General features: G+C 39.1%; 3 protein-coding genes and 3 non-coding genes across 6 annotated transcripts; 5 read left to right on the top strand and 1 right to left on the bottom strand.

Moving 5' to 3' along the window:
- The first annotated feature begins 987 nt into the window (after positions 1-987).
- On the top strand, positions 988-7,869 carry ppt2b (palmitoyl-protein thioesterase 2b). The gene is made up of 8 exons (XM_089022853.1): positions 988-1,447; positions 2,139-2,292; positions 3,582-3,677; positions 3,785-3,892; positions 5,220-5,303; positions 5,476-5,560; positions 6,392-6,446; positions 6,572-7,869. Exons 1-8 carry the CDS (start codon positions 1,259-1,261, stop codon positions 6,713-6,715), a joined length of 915 nt encoding a protein of 304 aa, XP_088878979.1. The 5' UTR covers positions 988-1,258; the 3' UTR covers positions 6,716-7,869.
- Positions 7,870-9,178: 1,309 nt separating this feature from the next.
- rps5 (ribosomal protein S5) lies at positions 9,179-11,740 on the top strand. The gene is made up of 6 exons (XM_089022858.1): positions 9,179-9,263; positions 9,909-10,012; positions 10,259-10,468; positions 11,020-11,148; positions 11,450-11,548; positions 11,633-11,740. Coding segments are annotated over exons 1-6 (612 nt in total). The 5' UTR covers positions 9,179-9,262; the 3' UTR covers positions 11,702-11,740.
- On the top strand, positions 10,053-10,184 carry LOC148883061 (small nucleolar RNA SNORA3/SNORA45 family). The gene has a single exon (XR_016113491.1). It is a non-coding gene; the product is annotated as a small nucleolar RNA SNORA3/SNORA45 family (small nucleolar RNA).
- LOC148883060 (small nucleolar RNA SNORA3/SNORA45 family) lies at positions 10,525-10,659 on the top strand. Its single transcript, XR_016113486.1, has one exon. It is a non-coding gene; the product is annotated as a small nucleolar RNA SNORA3/SNORA45 family (small nucleolar RNA).
- LOC148883059 (small nucleolar RNA SNORA3/SNORA45 family) lies at positions 11,236-11,372 on the top strand. The gene has a single exon (XR_016113485.1). It is a non-coding gene; the product is annotated as a small nucleolar RNA SNORA3/SNORA45 family (small nucleolar RNA).
- An 866-nt stretch (positions 11,741-12,606) lies between the features above and the next one.
- On the bottom strand, positions 12,607-18,757 carry ddah2 (DDAH family member 2, ADMA-independent). Its single transcript, XM_089023454.1, has 6 exons — positions 18,465-18,757; positions 17,582-18,000; positions 16,373-16,561; positions 14,919-15,038; positions 13,087-13,230; positions 12,607-12,997 (listed from the first exon to the last, which is right to left on the bottom strand). The coding sequence occupies exons 2-6, from the start codon at positions 17,879-17,881 to the stop codon at positions 12,878-12,880; spliced, it is 873 nt and encodes a 290-aa protein (XP_088879580.1). The 5' UTR covers positions 17,882-18,000; positions 18,465-18,757; the 3' UTR covers positions 12,607-12,877.
- Between the last annotated feature and the right edge of the window lie 573 nt (positions 18,758-19,330).

Here is a 19,330-nt window from a genome sequence, read left to right as displayed (position 1 = left end):
GGTCACCGGTGTCAAAATCAAGGTCCGCGGGCTAAATCTGGCCTGCCATATCATTTTATTCAGCCCACGAAAGCAAATTAAATTCCACGATGCTTGCTAAAATCCGTACAAAAAAATTATATTGTCCCATGTAAACCATAGAAGTCATTATTTTTTACTTCTAATTTGAAAAGTAGTTATTCATAAATTTGTTGCGCGCTCCAAATGTAATATGTGGAGAGGATAAAACATTCAAATGGCCTCCCTAAATTCATAACATCCCCCGAAAACCGGAACTACAATGTGGCCCGCTGCAAAAATGGAGTTTGACACCCTTGTTGTAGGTTGTTTGGTGTGATTGTGAAGGACCAAAATTTGGGGGGGGATGCTGTTAGTAATAAATGCTGCTGTTGCTTGAATTCAACTAGTGTGGCCCACTACATCGGGCATGTTTGTGCACAACTTGTTCTTTTGGTTCATAAAGTTATTGCTTATTGATGAGGTGATCGCGATTGATTCTGTGTCCACATTGTAGTTCAAAATATTGATAATACAACACAATACATATTGTTGGTTTATATAGCGCTTTAACAAAAGCTGAAGCTGCAACAAAAATAGGATAATTTGGTTAGGGGCCTGACCAAAATCAGTTTTACAAATTCATCCAACTCAAAGTTCTTAAGAGTAATTTGGCGACTATAAGGCGTCGCGGGTATGATATAATCACCATGCCACAATTGAAATCGATCACTGATGCAATGTTAATTTATAATCTAATTTAGAACCAGTTGTGCGTCATGACGTTTATTTCTGATTATTCCATTAAAACATTAACCAGTAAAACAAAACGTTTGCGACAAATTACATGACAGTTTGTGTACTAAGTAGTTCAACAACAACTTTCGATTAAGTTTAAATTCAAGCTCCGTAGAAATGCGAGAACTTCCGTGTCGGATAAAAAAATGGGAAGTGACGTTAATCGCAAACGTGACGTTTTAAATTTAGACCGGAACAAATAATCAGCACTTCTGTTGCAACCTCGCAGCGTTGTTGTTTTTTTTTTACACGGAATCGTAGAACTGCAAATTCTGAAGCGATTTTTATTCATTACTGCATATGTCGGTTGAAAAAAAAACACATTAGGTCCCGTCGTACTTTTCAGGGCTGAGGAACCCTGGAATGGAGCGAATTTTAACTTTTAAGATGAAGATTATTATTATTATTTAAGGTATCTCATTTTTAATAGCGCACAGATTTATCCAAGCCGTTTATTGATAAAATGAAAGGATTTGTGACCCATTCGATAATCGGGAAAAGGGAAAGTAGCAGCGGAGCAGCCTCCCTCTTGTGGCCGCTGGTCTGTGCGTGTCTGTGGGCTGCCGCGGTCGCCTTCAAGCCGGTGATAATCGTGCACGGTTTGTTCGACAGCTCGGGAGATTTTAAGAATCTTCAGCGCTTCATTAACGAGGTGGGTTATTAAAATGTAATATATTGATGATGGTTGGCTTATTCTGGTCGGTAGCACGGTTTTTATCAATCACCTTTTCAATGGGATCAATGAGATGAGAAACTGTGGCTAGAAAAACCATCGCTGTTCAAAACTGCACGAAAACTCCACACGCCTTGTGGTACAATAATCGATGATAAAATTAATGATGTTTTTTTCTATCAGGGTCAAATCATCCCTTAGTTTAAAATCGTCTAAATCAATTCATCAGAATGGCGATTTAGGTAGTTCTTTGTGAAAGCAGACTGATTAGCTTTGTGTTAAATCAAGACATTTTCGAGTATATGCTTATTATTATTTAAAAAAGTATAATCATATTAAGATTATTATTATATTAGGTGCTTTACTTGCGGGTTGAGTGAACGCTGGCACGTGTGGCTGCCGCTGCTCACCTGCAGAAAAACCTATCCTGTGACTGTAAAGTGTCCTTCAGAGTTTTGAAAGGCGCTTATAAATGAAATTTATTATTATTATTATTATTATTTTCTGACAGGTTTTGGGCCCAAAATAACTGACTAATGTGTTTTTTTTATCATGTCTTGTGTTCTATTTTTTTTTTATGGCCAGATGGCCCATTTTTGCACTAATCTTAAATCACAGCCCACAATGCTTGAAAAAGAAAAAAACATTCTGTCCTTTCCCTTTTTTTCAGTCTCATCCTGGAACAAATGTGACCATAATTGACTTGTTTGACCGGGGTTCCAGCCTGCAGCCCATGTGGAAGCAAGTGGAGGGTTTCAAGATGGCCATTTATCCTATCATGCAAAACTCTGCGGAGGGAGTCCATTTTATCTGCTACTCTCAGGGTGTGTGTGTGTGTGTGCAGTATGTGCGAGTCACACACATTCGTATTTATTTTAGATGATAAAAAAAACGGCTGTGGCATGTTCTGTATTGACAGTATTATTTCTGCAAAAGATGACCTTTGAATGACACGGTTAGGTTAATTGTTAAGTGCGTATTTACACGATGGCTCCTAGTCGGAATTGCAAATATGAGTTTCCGTGGGAATTTCCCATATTGCTATTTTCTAAAAGGGAAGCTTATCGGGTTTTTAACCTCATGCGGTTTTGAGGTTTTTTTTCCCCCAGTGTTGTGATAGAAGTTAAAAAAAAACTGTAAAATAAAAGCAGCATGTCCTTTTAATAATAATAATACTAATACATTTAATTTCTAAGTGCCTTTCAAAACTCACAAGGACACTTGACAGTCACGAGATTTTTTTCTTTGTGCGGGTGAGCAGCGGCAACCATTCGCGCCAGCGTTCACTCTACCCGGAAGCAATACTTTTAATATTATTCACCTGTATTTACGGTCAACATCATTATTATTATTTTTTTTACAAATGAGAGCAGTGAATATTCATATATTCATTATTCTTTGCAAAATATATTTTGGCAGCTTTCTGAGGCGTTGTGTAAGTCTATGTATATCCGTTGTTTGCTTTTTTTTTGTACTTTGCTGTTTAATCACACTTCGAGTGAGCTCAAGTTAAAAATAATTATCTGAAAGGGAAGTAACGAAATACATTGAGATTGTTTTCGTGCAGCAGGCCTGCATTCCTTAATTTCTCATTCACTGCCATTCACAAATTTATTCGGGAATTGAAAATATGACGTAGAGCTTCAATCCCGATTTTTTTCGGGTTTTGTTTTTTCATGCTTCGGTGCCGATAAAGCGCTGGCCATGGCCTCTGGTAATATTTTTTTTCTTTTCCGCAAGGGGGCAGCATTTCCTTTTTTTTCATGTTAGCCCTTTGCTACATCTTCAGCTATTGTTAACGTGCTATATAAACCAATATGTATGTATTGCACTGTATTTTGGACAGCCACCCTCATTTCAAGGTCCTATAACTCCAGATCCATATAATTTAGGAATTAACTTTTTTTTTTCCTGATGAAAGAAGAAATTCTAAGGTTTCTAATGCTGTATTGAATATTTATGTAGTCCTAAAACTCAATATTCTGTGGGTCCGGGAATTCAAGTAACAATGACAAAAACCCTGGCACTGGAGTGGGCACGTTTGCACACATCTGGCAGTAAATGAGTTCAAAATATGTCAACGCTTGAGACACCAATCTTATTATTGTTTCAGGTGGACTGATTTGCAGGGGGATATTGTCCACTTTGCCAGATCACAACGTACATTCGTTCATTTCGCTATCTTCGCCTCAAGCTGGACAATACGGCGGTAAGTAACTTTTTCAAAGCTTGACACACACACACACACACACACGGTCAGTGGCTAATTGCGTCAATAAACACCCTCCCTGCCTTTCTGTGTTTCTGTTTCTTTAGACACCGACTACTTGAAGTACCTGTTTCCTCAGTTTGTCAAGTCCAACTTGTACCATCTCTGTTATACATCAATCGGACAGCACGTATCTATTTGCAACTATTGGAATGGTGCGAGCCAAACTATAACTACGCTGTACTTTTCTTATCCTTTTAAAGGACAACCGACACCTCCGGATAAGTTGCGTCCATAATTTGTAAAATGACTTCTACTGAGGGCATTTTACAAAGATTCCAGCGCATATAGCTATATTTTAAGACTCACGCTGAATATTCAGGAAGTCTTGTTTTCGAGTTGATGACAATGCGCTACGTGACGTCACTGAAGGAACGCCCTTGACCGAGAAAGCGACACACAATGCATTTTGGGTACTTTTTTTCATCTGAAAACACCATGTTGATCGCAAAATTAGAAGGAAAACTACATAAATAACGTGATGGTGAATCATTGTGTGTCGCAGCCAATTGCGGTAACACACATCAAGAAGGTGTAAGTTTAAACAAATTCCCAGTGGACAAATCAGCCCATTTCCAACGGAGCTTGTGTGCCATCTTGTGCATTTTATGGGTGCTACATTGGAGTCCAGAATGCTCAAATTGATATTTAATTGATTGCAAACATGTATGCTTTCCTCTTCAGAACTATTAGAATCATATTCATAACTGGATGAGTAACAAGAAAGCATCTTCTCCGAATCTGAACTCTCTAAAGCCATTGTTTTGATTCTGGTGCAAGGCAGTGTGTGACCTATAGTGATGTCACGAACAAGGGGGTGGGGCTTTTTGAATCTGCCCAGTTCCAAGCTCATTTTGTGGCAGTTTTGGGACACTCAGTAATTTTTATTGTTTTTTTTGCATTTGACTAAAAATATCAGGCTGTGTGTTTTGGATATTTTAGATGCTATAAAACGTTTTTCTGATGTCAGTTAGGAAAGAAAAAAATGGTGTCGGTTGTCCTTTAAATGATCACCATCTTTAAAGTAAGGCTGAATAAATAATTGAATTACAAAAGACATTGCAATGTGCGGTGTTACATCTAGTCACGAACATCTCTACATATGACGTTTTCAAGTTACGAAAGGCCTCAACAGGAAAATATTGCCTCTAGTTACAAAACTAATTTCAAAACAGGAAAAGTAAACAAGATTATGCACAACTCTCATTTACTGTGCAATAATCTCATTTGTAATATGTATTTGTGACATGTTTTGATGGATTTGGAAAATATTTATGTCTGAATTTTGGGGGAGGTTGGAACGGATTAGGACATTTACATGGAAAACGTGTCTTTACTTTGTTAGAAAAGACATTTCTTCCACAACCAATTCATTTTATAAGTGAAGAAGAGTTGTCAAAATAATTCAGCCCTACTTTAGAGTGTCTTTCAAAAACCCTTTAGAACACGGTGGCTAAATTAGCTGCATTTTGCTGTCCTCAGACCCCCACCACAAGGACATGTACGCCAACAGCAGCGATTATCTGGCCCTACTCAACAGCGACAGACCCAATCCAAATTCTACAGGTCAGCCAATTCCTTTTGCTTGAATTCATCATCAGGTTTGGTTCGCGGTGATCACATTGCCTGGAAGTCATTTTGACCATGTGACCTACATTGATCAGTACAGAGTGTATTAAAGGACAACATAGTGTACTTTAGAGATAAAGTAGCTTGTAAAAAGCTTTTCATTCCGCAGAATGGAAGACCAACTTCTTGAGACTCAACAAACTGGTTCTTGTTGGAGGGCCAGATGATGGAGTTATCACTCCCTGGCAGTCGAGGTGAGTTTCATGTTTGAACTTATACGTCTGCTTTTTTAACTCATTCACTGCCATTCCCAAATTTGTTCGTTTTTCAAATGTGTTCGTGTTTTTTTTTTTTTTTCATGCTTGGGTGCCGATAAAGTGCTGGCCACGGCCTCTGGCAATGCTTTTTTTTTCTTTTCCACAAGGGTGCAGCATTTCCCTTTTTTCCCCCCATGTTAGCGCTTTGTTCCAGCTTCAGCTAATGTTAAAGTGCTATATAAACCAATACAGACGCTCCCCTACTTCCGAACATTCAAGTTACGAACAACGGTACATACAAACATTTTTATATATCGAAAAGTAACTGTATATCGAAAAGTAAGTTAGACTTATTAAACATCCTATATAAACCTTAAACATACTTATATAAGCCTTAAAAATACATTCCATACCAAATATAGCACTGAAGCAACTTACGAACGAATTCACCTTACAAACGACGATATGTATGTATAGTATAGCATTGTATTTTGGACAGCCGCCCTCTTTTCAAGCTCATATAACTCCAGACCCATATAATTTAGGAATCAACTGTTTTTTTCTGATGAAAGAAGAGTTTCTAAGATACCTAACGCTACATTGAATGTTTATGTAGTCCTAAAACTTATTATTCTGTGAGTCCTGCAATTTGAGTGACAATGACAAAAACCCTGGCACTGGAGTGGACATATTTTTGCACATGTCTTGCAGTGAATGAGTTCATGTGAAAAACTGTTATCAGAGAATACTTTTGCATGTGGATGAACAGATGACACTCATGTGATAATCACACACACACACACATTCTGTGTTCCGCTTGTGTTTTAGTCAGTTTGGATTCTTCGACGACAACGAGACCGTTGTCGAGATGCAGCGACAAGGCGTGAGTAAAATATTGAGACAGTTTGGATTGTACTTTACACGACGCTAAAGTCGCAGTTTAATTGTTTAGCTGCGAGTGATTTGAAAGCACTGGCGAAAAGCTAAAACTCCATTTTCTTGATCCAGGTCTACTTAAAGGATATCTTTGGTCTGAAGACACTGGCGGCTCGTGGCGACCTGATCTTGTGTTCTGTTCCGTACGTCCAACATGTCTGGTGGCACTCAAATGAGACTGTATTTCACACTTGTATGGAAAAGTGGCTGGTTTAAAGCCAAAATGTCATCAAAGAAGCTCCATGCGGTATTACAGGGAGTCCTCACGTTCCTTAACTGGTTCATTGCGTGCTGTTTTTAACCTCAAACGTGTCATAAATTGTTTGCCTGCCATCATAAACCGAGGCCGACTTGTATGTGAATCTCAACAGTTCAGAGTCCAACGGCAATCATAATAATGTTTGTATTTTTGAATTAATATATTGTTGTTTTGATTGTTTTGTTTTGATTTTTATGTACAGGAAGACACCAGAAAAGCACAAAACAACCAACATCACCTTTAAAATTGCAAATGCATTAATATATAGGTTGACCAGCAGTTTAAGCTATTTCCTAGAAGGATAATTTATTTGCAGAAACTTCAGAAGGAATTGTTGAATCCGTCAGGGAGGGATCATTTCTATGTGTGTGTGTGTCTCGTAATACACACACTCGTACAACAAAGTGACACAGCAGTGCCTGAGCGACGTTCTTTGTTTTATTGCCTTACTCCTATTTCATTTTTTTCCCCTTTTTGGTGAATATTGTGATTTTCCACATTTACTAATGTTATTAACTATAGCTATATTATGAGCAGGGCCTATTTTAGTAGATGATGCCTTTAACCCCCCCCCCCCCCCCCCTACATGCCTCAGTGTTGTATGTCCTTACGCCGTAAGTGCTAATGATTGTGCTCACCAAATGGAAGGATAGAGCCTTGAAATTAATAGGATGCAGTATTATGATAATGCATTCTTGGACAAATCTGTCAGATAGGAAGATTTGCACATTGTCCGTCATCATCGGAACTTTTTACATGTGGATTTGAAGGGACTTGCTGAAAGGAATGATCAACAAATGAATTAAAGCTGAAAGGGAAACGTTTTACCGAGAAAGGAAAATGACGCTTTGTAATTTTGTAAGTAAGTGATTTTGTTGGAATATTTTGCATTGTTTGTATCGTGAATTGTATGCTTGCACAACTTCATTTACCTAACTGTGTTATGGTTTGAAGGAATGTTGTGTTCATTGTCCCCCCTGTACAGGTTATAAAGTTGTAATTTTTAGTATTTTAAACACATGCAGCTATTTTGACATTGTCCTGAAATATTGCATAATCTACTCGAGAGAGGTGTTAAATGTCTTTACTCAATAAAAGCTTTTAAACATGTGTTTTGAGTGGTACAATTTACTAAATAATGTGTTGTTATACAAACAGTACAGGATTCGAAAATGGAATATTATTTTTTGATATTTATTAAAGTTATTCTGTATTGTTCTAAACAGTTCAGAGTAGAAGCAGCAGAAAACATAATGGAGACTGACCTGTCGATGGCCCCGATGAGTTGCTCTAACATCTTGGTCCAAATTCTTTGTTCTAAAATGTGATCAAAATAAAAATGATTAGGAATCAGTAAACGTCCAAGACCTGAAGGTCATATTCCAAATCTTTTTAAGTGTTACAATTCCTATTCCCCTCAGTAATTTGTTATGTAATACATACACGTTACCTCTGGAAGATGCCAACCACGGTTCGGCAAAAATCGGCTTTGAATTATACATTCCGAGTCTTTCCGAACTAACCGGAAGTGACGTTTTAGTGACAGACCACGACCAGTACGACACCACAAAAATACCGTACAATTTCTATGTGATATATAACATGGTAAATTCAATAGCAGCCGATTTTACATTTTGGGCAGCTTGTCGTGTAGGCATAATAAACACACAGTACACGACAGTCATATTTTTCCAACGGCCAAATTCAGAATCACCATTAATCAAGTGTCATAGGTCCATGCTAATGACTCCTCACCCATTTTCTGCGCCGCCACTTGTCACGTCCAACTTTATCTGGAAAGTTGAAGATACCTTCACTTACACACCCTTCACCATTCGTGAAAGGAAGTTTCACTCAATTAACAATTTGTTTAATTTCAATATATACATTTTAGTATATAATGCGTAACAGCACGAAAGGCACACAACCGTTTTCCACAGGTGCTAATGTTTGCAATTGTGACGTCACAACTCCGGAAATACCCGAGGACGACAGGCCGCCGTCCACCAACGGTTTAATCGTTTAAAAATGAGTTATACATGTAAAATTGTCCTATTTTTAAAAAATAAAATTCAGTTTTTGTTGTATGAAATGTAAAGTATTCTTTGGATGGTTTTATATATTTTTTTTAAATATAAATAGTCCCCACAACGAATTTGTCCGAATTTTAGTGGCTTGAAACTTGCTTAAAATTGGGTTCAAATACAGTATTTCCTTGATAAAAGGCTTCAAATGGTGATCCAATAAACACTGCAAAATTAATGCAATGGTACACAGACACTGGCACAAAATACAATCAATACATTTTGTAAATCACGCTGAAGATTTACGTTCACAGTGTAAAAGTAAGAAAAATACATTTCCCAAAATGCAACAGTAAAATACATTTCCCAATATGCATTGTGTACCGGAAACGCGCGTCCGTCCAAGCGGATATCTGCGAGCCGCGCCGCATGAAGGCCCTTTTCCGCCTCTGAAAAGTGTGCTCCGGATCGTCAGACACCAGTGAGTATAAACGACATATTTTTTTGTTACATTACGGAACGCAGAAAACAGGTGTTACGACATCAATCAAAACAAAAACATTCCTGGTGTTTCCAAAATCTGAGCGGTGCACAGAAATGCGGTATAATGTCTTAATTTCCTCCGAAAGTTCTTCGCCAGCATAACAATGCTAAACGCTAGCATGTAGCTACATTTTAGCCCATGTGGAAGCTAGCTCACGAGCGGCTAGTCACCTTTACCTCTACGTTCGCTATTAATATTACGACCCCGTTGTTACTATAGCATACTTACTTATTTCTCACGTTAAATTCGCAGTAAATCGTTTGCGATACCTTGATTTTAAAGTTGATGACGAACGTGCTAGGAGACGCGCGTCCACGAAGGCCCTGCTTGGAAAGACTCGTTCAGCCATTGCTCTTTTTAACCTCATGTAGTTGCAGCACCCCCTGTGTTAAGGTGTTATGTAATGTATAGTCATCCAATTCATTCTAACATAGGTTTTGCCCCTCAATTAAGCTTCAAACAAATTAGAACTAACATTTTTATTTTGCGCATTTCCCCCAAATAATCGTTTCTATTTCCAAAATCCCCGTGAACCACTGTACAGCAGGTGAGCAGAGCGATAAGTCAATTTACTATGCACAGTGACTGATTGGGAGACTGCACCGGCAGTGGCTGAGACTCCTGAAATCAAGCTGTTTGGCAAGTGGAGCACGGATGATGTCCAGATCAATGATATCTCCCTGCAGGTGAGCGTATTATCCCTTTGGAACTTTTTTTGTTAACCAAAGCGAGGCTAGAGTCGCATCTTGGCATTGTGTTGTTGTCCTGGTGTGCTTGAGCACTCGCAGAATAAAGTCTCTGCTTATTCGTTGGCTGTCATCTCCTGTGGTTCAGCCAATCACCAGCTCAGACACACGAACTGTTTAAGAAGCACCTCAAATGCAGAGAAAAGCTCTCCAGAAAAGTCGTTTAACTGATCTATTGGTTTGCAGGACTACATTGCCGTGAAGGAGAAGTACGCCAAGTACCTGCCTCACTCTGGCGGCCGCTATGCCGCCAAGCGTTTCCGCAAAGCCCAGTGCCCCATCGTGGAGCGTTTGACCAACTCCATGATGATGCACGGCCGCAACAACGGCAAGAAGCTGATGACCGTGCGCATCGTCAAGCACGCCTTCGAAATCATCCACCTGCTGACCGGAGAGGTGCCAAAATATGAATTTGCATCTCAATTAAAAGGCTTTCAATGGCATCTGTGTAAAGCGAGGCTAGAGTCACACTTTGACATGACACCGTTGCCTTGGTTGTGCTAGAGTGCTCGCAGATAAAAATGTCCCTGCAAATTCATTGGCTGTTGTCTCCAGTGGCTTTGCCAATCACCCGCTTGGATACATGCCCTTGTTAGATTCACTCTGTCCTATTATTTACACACACAAAAAACAATGTTAGCTTTTTATCATTTTTGTTCTGTGTTCAGAGCAATGAAAGTACAGTAAAGTCTCGTTATATCGATATTCTCGGGAGTCGGAAAAAATACCGATATATCCGATCCTGCGGCTTGTAAATTTTCTCCTTGCGTTCATAGAAATAGTATCGTAATAAGCAGTACTATCGATATAACGAGACTTTACTGTATGACTGGTTGAATGCTAGCACCAAGTAACTATTTAGTGTAAATTTTTTTTTGCAGAAAGTGCATCCATTCTATCGTAACATGCATGACTGGATGGTTTCTAACAATGAGATATTGTACTAGAATCCCCTCCAAGTCTTGGTGAACGCCATCATAAACAGCGGACCCCGTGAGGACTCCACCCGTATTGGCCGTGCCGGTACAGTCAGGAGACAAGCCGTGGACGTGTCGCCCCTACGTAGAGTCAACCAGGTAACCGCCCGAAGACTTCCCATTCTGCCTCAATGACAAAATTACCAATTTAATAATCACTTTTATGTATTTTCGGGGGCGGGTTCAAACGAGGCTAGAGTCACGTCATGACACTGATTGTTGTCTTGGTGTGCTAGAGCACTCGTAGAATAAAAAAAAAGTCTATATATATTCGTTGGCTGTAGTCTGAAGTGGCCCAGCCAATCACCAACTTAGACACATTACATCGCCTGTGTTTGCATCGCCGTTTTTTTTGTCTGCCACTATCCCCCCCATAGTTATTGTTGTCATTTTGTTGCAGGCTATTTGGCTGCTGTGCACAGGCGCAAGAGAAGCTGCTTTCAGGAACATCAAGACTATTGCAGAGTGCCTGGCCGATGAGCTTATCAATGCCGCAAAGGTCTGTTCATGTTATGGAATTAATATACTATTGATATACTTTGAATGTATAATTTATTCAATTTGAGGATTTTTTTTTTTTCAGGGTTCATCTAACTCTTACGCCATCAAGAAGAAAGACGAGTTGGAGAGAGTTGCCAAGTCCAACCGTTAAAATGTTCTTTCGAGTAAATCAATAAATTTGAATACATCATTTTTCTGTTCTGTGGTTTATTGTATCTGCTGACTCTCAAATTGGGGTGCTCGGAAATTAGCTACAGAAAGTTTGCGGCTTAATTTAATTTGTATAGGTTATAGTTGTATCAGTAACAAGGTCGATTGGAAATAGGTAAAATGGAGTAAAATCAAGTTAAACGTACATGCAAAATGTTTAAAGGACAAGCGACACCATTTTGTTTCCTAACTGACATCAGAAAAATGTTTTATAGCATCTAAAATACCCAAAACACTCAGTATATTTTTAGTCAAATGCAATAACACCAATAAAAATGACTTAGTGTCCAAAAACTACTTCAAAATGACCTTGGGGTGGCGAGTTTGAGGTCGCGCCCCCTAGTTCGTGATGTCACACCAAAACATCTTGCCTTGCTCAAGAATCAAAACAATGGCTTCAGATTCAGAGAAGATGCTTTCTTGTTACTCATCTAGTTATGAATAGGATTCAAATAGTTCTGAAGCGTCCTGTATCGAGCCATCAGGACTCCCAATGTAGCGTCCCAAAAAATGCACAAGATGGCGCCCAAGCTCCGTTGGAAATGGGCTGATTTGTCTGCTGGGAATTTGTGTCAACTAGTATCAAATAGTAGTCTTGGCGCAACCATCACCATTGCGTTATTTATGCGTTTTCCTTCTAATTTCACCATCAACACAAAGTTTTCAGACCAAAATGCATTGTGACTTGATCTTAGTTTTCTACTATCTTTGTGACTAATTTATTTCCTGTATAATAGCTGTCCATGTTGAACGCTTTAACAGCTTCAGCTGTTTTTTAAAGCGCTAAATAAATCAATATGTAATGTATTAAAACGTGATGCAATACTAGAAACACCGCAAAGCACAAAATGCTGAGTTGCTTTTAATCAAAGAAAAAATCTTAACAAAAAGTGGGCACCGGTGAAGCTTCTGAAATTGTGAAATAAAATAAAAAAAAAAAGTGTGGCGTTCTAACCCAATTCCCTGAAAGATGACTTTGAAGGGAAAAGTGTACTTATTAATAAATCTTACTCACCTATTCCTCCCACAATGAGGATTTTCTTTTTTTTTTTTTGGCCAGTAACATACTGTGAAGAGACCGCTTAAAGCCCCCTAAACCCTCTTTGGTGATCGACAGTCAGAAGTAGGTGTGCTTCTTATTGACGAGGAGGCAAAGCGAAGACAGAGAGGCTCCGAGTTTGGAGGCTTCGCTGCAGGCAGTAGGCAAAAAGGTGTAGTCCTGCAATTTCTGGAATGCCTGGAAACAAGCACCAAGAATAACGTGATTATGGCGACAGGAAATAAGAGTTGTTTTTATTTCTGAGCATTTTTCGAGGGTGGACTTACAGCTAAACTGTCCGGACATTCATCCGCTGGCCTGTGAAGCAGGAAGTCGTTCTTGGATGGCCCCTTTATGTAGATGCAGTTTGCTGCAGATTGCTCGGGTACTGTAAGAACTTCATAGTGGTGGTCGGTCAGCTGTTCCACCATCTGGACATGCATAAATATCAGAATGAGAAAAACTTTATTTGTCCTACAATGGGGGAATTCGCAGTCCACAGCAGCAATTTGAAGGGGGGTGGTGAAAGGATAGAAAACAAGATATTCTAAGCATAGTAAATAAAAATGTCAACTGTAAATGTGCAAAGCAGTTTTATAAAAAAAAAACTACATAGTGCAAATATCAAGAAAGTCATATTGATATATGTAGCTGTATTGCATCAACCCATATTTACAGTACAAGTGAATATATTGAATTTGGATTTGAAGAAAACCTCAAAATATTGGAAATTTTTCAGTAAGATACATAGCAGCTCTCGAACATTGTACAGCACAGGTGTCAAAGTCAAGGCCCGCGGGCCAAATCCGGCCCGCCACATCATTTTTTTCGGCCCGCGAAAGCAAATCAAACTTGTTAAATTCCATGAAGATTGCTAAAATCTGAGCCAAAATTTCATATTTTTGGATGTCAACCACAATAAAAGTCATTATTCTTGACTTCAGATTTGAAAATGAGTTATTCATTAATTTGCTGTGTGCTCTATATGTAATATTTCAAGGGATTTAAACATTCTAATGGGTTCCCCAAATTCATAACTGCCCTCGACAGGAAACCATAACTACAATGTGGCCCGCGGCAAAAAAAATGACTGACACCCCTGTTGTACAGCAATAATAATAATAATCATACTCTCAAGTTCACTTGACAGTCACAAGACAAGTTTTTTTTCTGTAGGTGAGCAGCGGCAGCCACATGCATCAGCGTTCACTCAACCTGGAAGTAAGCTAGCTAGCTTCATATATAGCTAATAGACAGCCAGCCATGTATATAGCTAATAAATAGCCAGGTAGCTAGCTAGATAGCCAGCTAGATAAATAAAAAGAAGTGAACAGAGGAAAAAAGAAATACGATTAAGTGAAAAGACAAAAAAAGTTAAATGGGGCGAAAGAAAGTTGAGGCAAAAAGCGAAAAAAAAAAACACATTTGAACAGTGTGAAATGTTATACTATATAAAACCCACCTATTTAAAATAGCATTTTCTGTGTAGCTTTATCTCTAGTTTCTATTCATAATCTTATTTTATTTATTATTGTATCCGTTTTTTTTTCTATGCTTGTCTGTGACTGTAAAATGTCCTTGAGAGCTTTGAAAGGAGCTTGAAAAATATATATATTACAGTAAAGTCTCGTTATATCGATATTCAAGGGAGTCCGAAAAAATATCGATATAACCGGGACTATCGATATATCCGATATCGATATAACGAGACTTTACTGTATATAAACCAATATGTATGTATTGCATTGTATTTTGGACAGCCACCCCCATTTCAAGCTCATATAACTCCCAACCCATATATTTTAGGAATTAACTCGTTGTTTTCTGATGAAAGAAGAGAGTCTAAGGTTTTTAATGTTGTATTAAATGTTTATATAGTCCTAAAACTCAATATTCTATGGGTCCTAGGAATACAAGTGACAATGTGACAAAAACCCTGGCACTGGAGTGGGCACATTTATGCATATATCTGGCAGTGAATGAGTTAAAACAAGGGCTGGTGCAAAGCAAAGGTGCCAGAAAAAAAAAAAAAACTCAGTGATGCCTTTGAAAGAGCACGATTTTAAAAATAATAATACTTTGGTACTTTGTTAGGGTCGCAAAAATAATAAACACCCACCCGCAAAGTCTTCTTGGCCCCTTCACTGTTACTCATGACGATGGTGCTGGCGCCTCCCATGGAGCAGATGTTTTTCAGTCGAATCCCACCGCAGACTGGCACGGTGGACACAGAAAAGTCCTGAACAACATCGCAGCGGAAAAATATTTTATGAATGCGTCCAAGAGGAATTTTACAAACTTTATAGCGTTGCGGATTTGTGTTGAGGAAACGGGGTCTGTGAATATACAGGGTGACCCCAAAAAGATGCGTACCCATGAAAATTTCAATTGCGCCTTTGATTTAAAAGCTATTTTTTAATTACAACCACACATTATTCAGTTTATGGGAGACTATTCACCAGAGTTTCCGCTATTTCTGTCAATTTTTAGTCAATTTATGGCTTTCCCCAAGATGTGTTCCAAATGTCCACCATTTTGTTGCAAGCAAACCTGTACTCATCTGACAAAATTGTCAATCACTTTTAGACACTCCCCTTTCGAGAGGGTGACCCCAAAAAGATGCGTCCTACTCAGTCCCTCACTGCAGCAATGTTTTCTCTCGAAAGAGGAGTACAGGAGTGGTCCATCGATGAGAAGGTTTCTTCAGCCGTCATCTGTACTTCTTTGAAGGTGTCTGACGTTTTGCTTCTTATCCAAGAGGCTTCGTCAGCGAACTAAATATTTTTGCTGGTAGTTTTGGCCTTATATATATATATATATCCCGACTGTCCAGACTTGGCGGTGCAGGTCCCTGCTCTCAGGTTGGGGGGAGCAGAGGACTATTCCTTGAGGCTACATTGATTACTTCTATTGTCCCGCCTGAGTATGGAGTCTATGACTGGCCTGATTGCCCCATTTGCTCTTGTATCACCTCATCAGAATAACTAAGCCTATGTTGCCTAAGAAGTCTGTTGTACAAACGATCCTAATTAAACCTCACCCCACCATGGCGATTTAGTGAAGGGTTTTGCTGTTTTATGAAAATAGCTTCTTTTATTCCCCTTTCAAACTATCTATTTTCTTTCGCTAAGATTTTAACCTCACTGTCGTCAAATGTATGGTTGTTAGCTTTTAGGTGCATATGTAGCGCAGATTGATTTTTGGGTCACCCTGTATTTTTGCTCGGAGCCACAATTTGGCTAGTGAGCACATCGTTAACAAAATTATTAAACATTTCAGTGAACCTCAAAGGCAAGTTTGAACTACTGAAATAAAGTGACATTTTTCAGAAAATTTTAACATGGCGATATCCACGCGGGAAATGCAACTATGTCTCACTAAATCATGTAGAATGCTACCTGTGATAATTCTGAAAAGTCAAATAACAATATTCAACTAAAAAGACAGGCCCATTGACCACCGTTTCCACTCCCATTCCCCAAAGACAACAGTACGCATATAGTACCACCTGCTCATTCTGGCAGCTAGCTAACAAAAAAAAACTGATTCGTCACGGCTTTTCCACTCTCTCACCCGAAAAGTGTCCGCCAGAACGTCTGCTCCCTTGTGGTTGGTGTAGGAGGAGAGTCCGACAAAGAACTCCCTCCCTGTGAAAAGGACGTCACTGCCTTCCAGTGTAGCCCCGTCGGAGTCCCCCGTGGCCCCTCCCATCTCTACCACGGTCAGGTTGAGCTCGGACATCACCTTGCGCACCGCTTCCACCTGCGCAGGAACAATCAGTGGAGAAAGGTTAAAAAAAAAAAAAAAAAAAAAAAAGTACAATTATTTGTTACGTGTAACTGTGTAAGCTCTCAGTCGTACAGGAGTGATCCATCGATGAGAAGGTTTCTTCAGCCGTCATCTGTACTTCTTTGACGGATGTTTCGCTTCTTATCCAAGACGCTTCGTCAGCTAACTATTTTTTTGCTGGTAGTTTTGGCCCTATATAGAGCAGGGACCAATCATAGCGGAGTCTGGCACCGCCACGTCTGGACAGTAGGTGTATATATATAGGGCCTACTCTATCGGGTTTAAATCTGGGGATATCCTTTTAAAAGACAGATTTATCCAGTAAACGCTTGTTGTATTAATTAGACTTGTAAACTAACCCTAGCACCCAAATTGCATTGATTGAAGAGATTTGTTTTCAGATGATGAATCATAAGTCAGATATTACCTGTACCTATCTAGCTAGCTAGCTGTATATCTCTCTAGTTGGCTGGATAGCTATCTCCTGGCTTGCTATTAGTTAGCTCGTTTTCTATCTATTTCAGTTACTTTCCAATTGAGTGAACACTGGCGCGTGTGGCTGCCGCTGCTCACCCACAGAAAAACTTATGCCGTGACTGTAAAGTGACCTTGAGAATTTTGAAAGGCGCTTATAAATCAAATGTATTATTATTATTATTATGAAAGGAATTTCATTTTATTCAAAATTTAAAGATAAAAATTTTTATCAACACATAGTTGCATGTCACTAATCAGCTCTTTTATTATTTATCTTTTTATTTCTGGTTTTATTATTTGGTGTTGTTCTTTTAATTGTCAAGTGGCTTTGGGTGCTTTGACAGGCGCTTGTAAATTCAATGTATTATTATTATTATTATTATATAACACAAAATACAACCCCCTAGGTCTCTGGTTATCCCAGTAAATCCCGAGATGGTATGAAATACATTTGCTGAATAGATAAGCAACATGTTGACCTGTCAAAAGGTAATAAAATTGCTGTTGCGCATTTACCTCGCTACGCCGTTGCTGTCTGAAGGGCCTGGTGATGAGCGCCGTGTCACCTTGGATCACCGCCACGTCCTCTATCTTCCAACTCATCGGTAGCTCCGGATCGGGCGGGATCTCAATCAGCTGCAGGCCCACCTTCTGTCTCAGCGCCCCCGTCAGGCAACCGAACTGACGTTGGGCTTTGGCCAAATCCACTGAAACTTCCTTGTTCTCGCCGTTGTCTCCCACCACCTTCCCAAAGGTTTCTGGGATGCCTCGGACGACCGCGTGGGTGAACTGGCCGTAGGGGCGAATGTTTGCCATCTCTCTGGAGCAGAGTAGGGGTGTCTTCTTTACTGTGAGGTTGGGAGTTGGAGTGAATTTGAGACACTCTCTACCTCCTACTGTGCATTCTTTAGAAAAAAGTAGCAGATGTTTCCCACCTATGGAAAGAGTCATCAAGTTAAATCACGCAAAGACAACAAAGTTAGAAAATAACATTCATGGTCCATGTGGAATAAATTACAATTGTTGACCCATTTAAAAGAGAACTTTTACTCAAAACACCACTGCAAAGACAAATTAAAAAAAAAACAAAATAAGCATCACCGTCCAAAAATAGGTCGTATTGCTTTTTAAAAGCTTTCCCACTCTAAATCTCAGTGCTTATCAAACAAGTGGTTCAAAGGATTCAACAAGTTGAACTAAAACAATCGAAAGATCGTTTTACCCATTAACGAGACGTTGTGGTTTTAGTTTTAACACACCGGTGCAGAGTGCAGGCAATCTGCAATCAAAGTTGTGCAACGCCCAACTCTTTATCCTTTTACATGGAAAGCTTTTAAAACATCCTAGAGGAAACTACAGTGCATGTATGAAAAAAATATATGAAAGTAAACGTACTTACCACTTCAAAGCGTGGAAGAGAGACACGTTCGCCACAGTTTAATGTAGTATTTCCAAAACAGGGACGTTTCCCGTTATACTCCTTTTCAATCCTATCCTCACGCCCACCGTCGCGTTGAACGGTTCTACCTCCCAGAGGGCGTTTCAAAATAAAACAAAATATTTCCGCTTCACAAACTCCGATTTTTTTTGGGGATGAGTTGAAAATGCGACGTATTTACCGCGACTCGCTGTGACGGAAGTGACTTTGAAACGTGTGATTAAACAAATCTTGAACCCCCCTCCCCGTCGATCTCATGATGAGACGTGATCGTTTGTCGTTTCATTTCCGGTTTGTTGGATTGCCTTGCCAAAAATTTTACCACGAGACAATTATTATTGATTTAAGATAAATTTACGTTCAAAACAAGCACAAGGGAGTTGAAGCTATTATTACTATTCAATTATTTATAATTATATGCAAAATGTGTAAGGGTTAATTTAACGTTTGATCTGTGTGCCGTTCTTTTCAATGATTCAATACATTTTAAAGAAATGAAAATTATTCAATGTGTTTTTGTTTGTTTGTTTGTTTGTTTGTTTCATGCTGTCAGATATGCCACAACTGATATCACCACCCTGATACGCCTGCTTATTTGGAGCGGTTGGATGTTTTTGTCCTTGACATGACAAAAAAATAATCTTTTAAGCTTTTCCCAAATGGGTCAAACGGTGCTGAACTAGTGGATAAACGCGTTGCACTATGACATGGTGTGTAGTTAAAGCATTGTTATGTAAAATAAACAATATGTTCACAATCTTGTCAGCAATTACATTTGCACAGTCATGCCTTGTACTACTTTTGATGATTAATGCGGAAGGACAACA

Source organism: Hippocampus bargibanti, linkage group LG20 (assembly GCF_051943395.1).
Source record: "Hippocampus bargibanti isolate YZ-2025 linkage group LG20, ASM5194339v1, whole genome shotgun sequence".
Classification (NCBI taxonomy): Eukaryota; Metazoa; Chordata; class Actinopteri; order Syngnathiformes; family Syngnathidae; genus Hippocampus; species Hippocampus bargibanti.
This window is presented reverse-complemented; position numbering and strand designations above follow the sequence as displayed.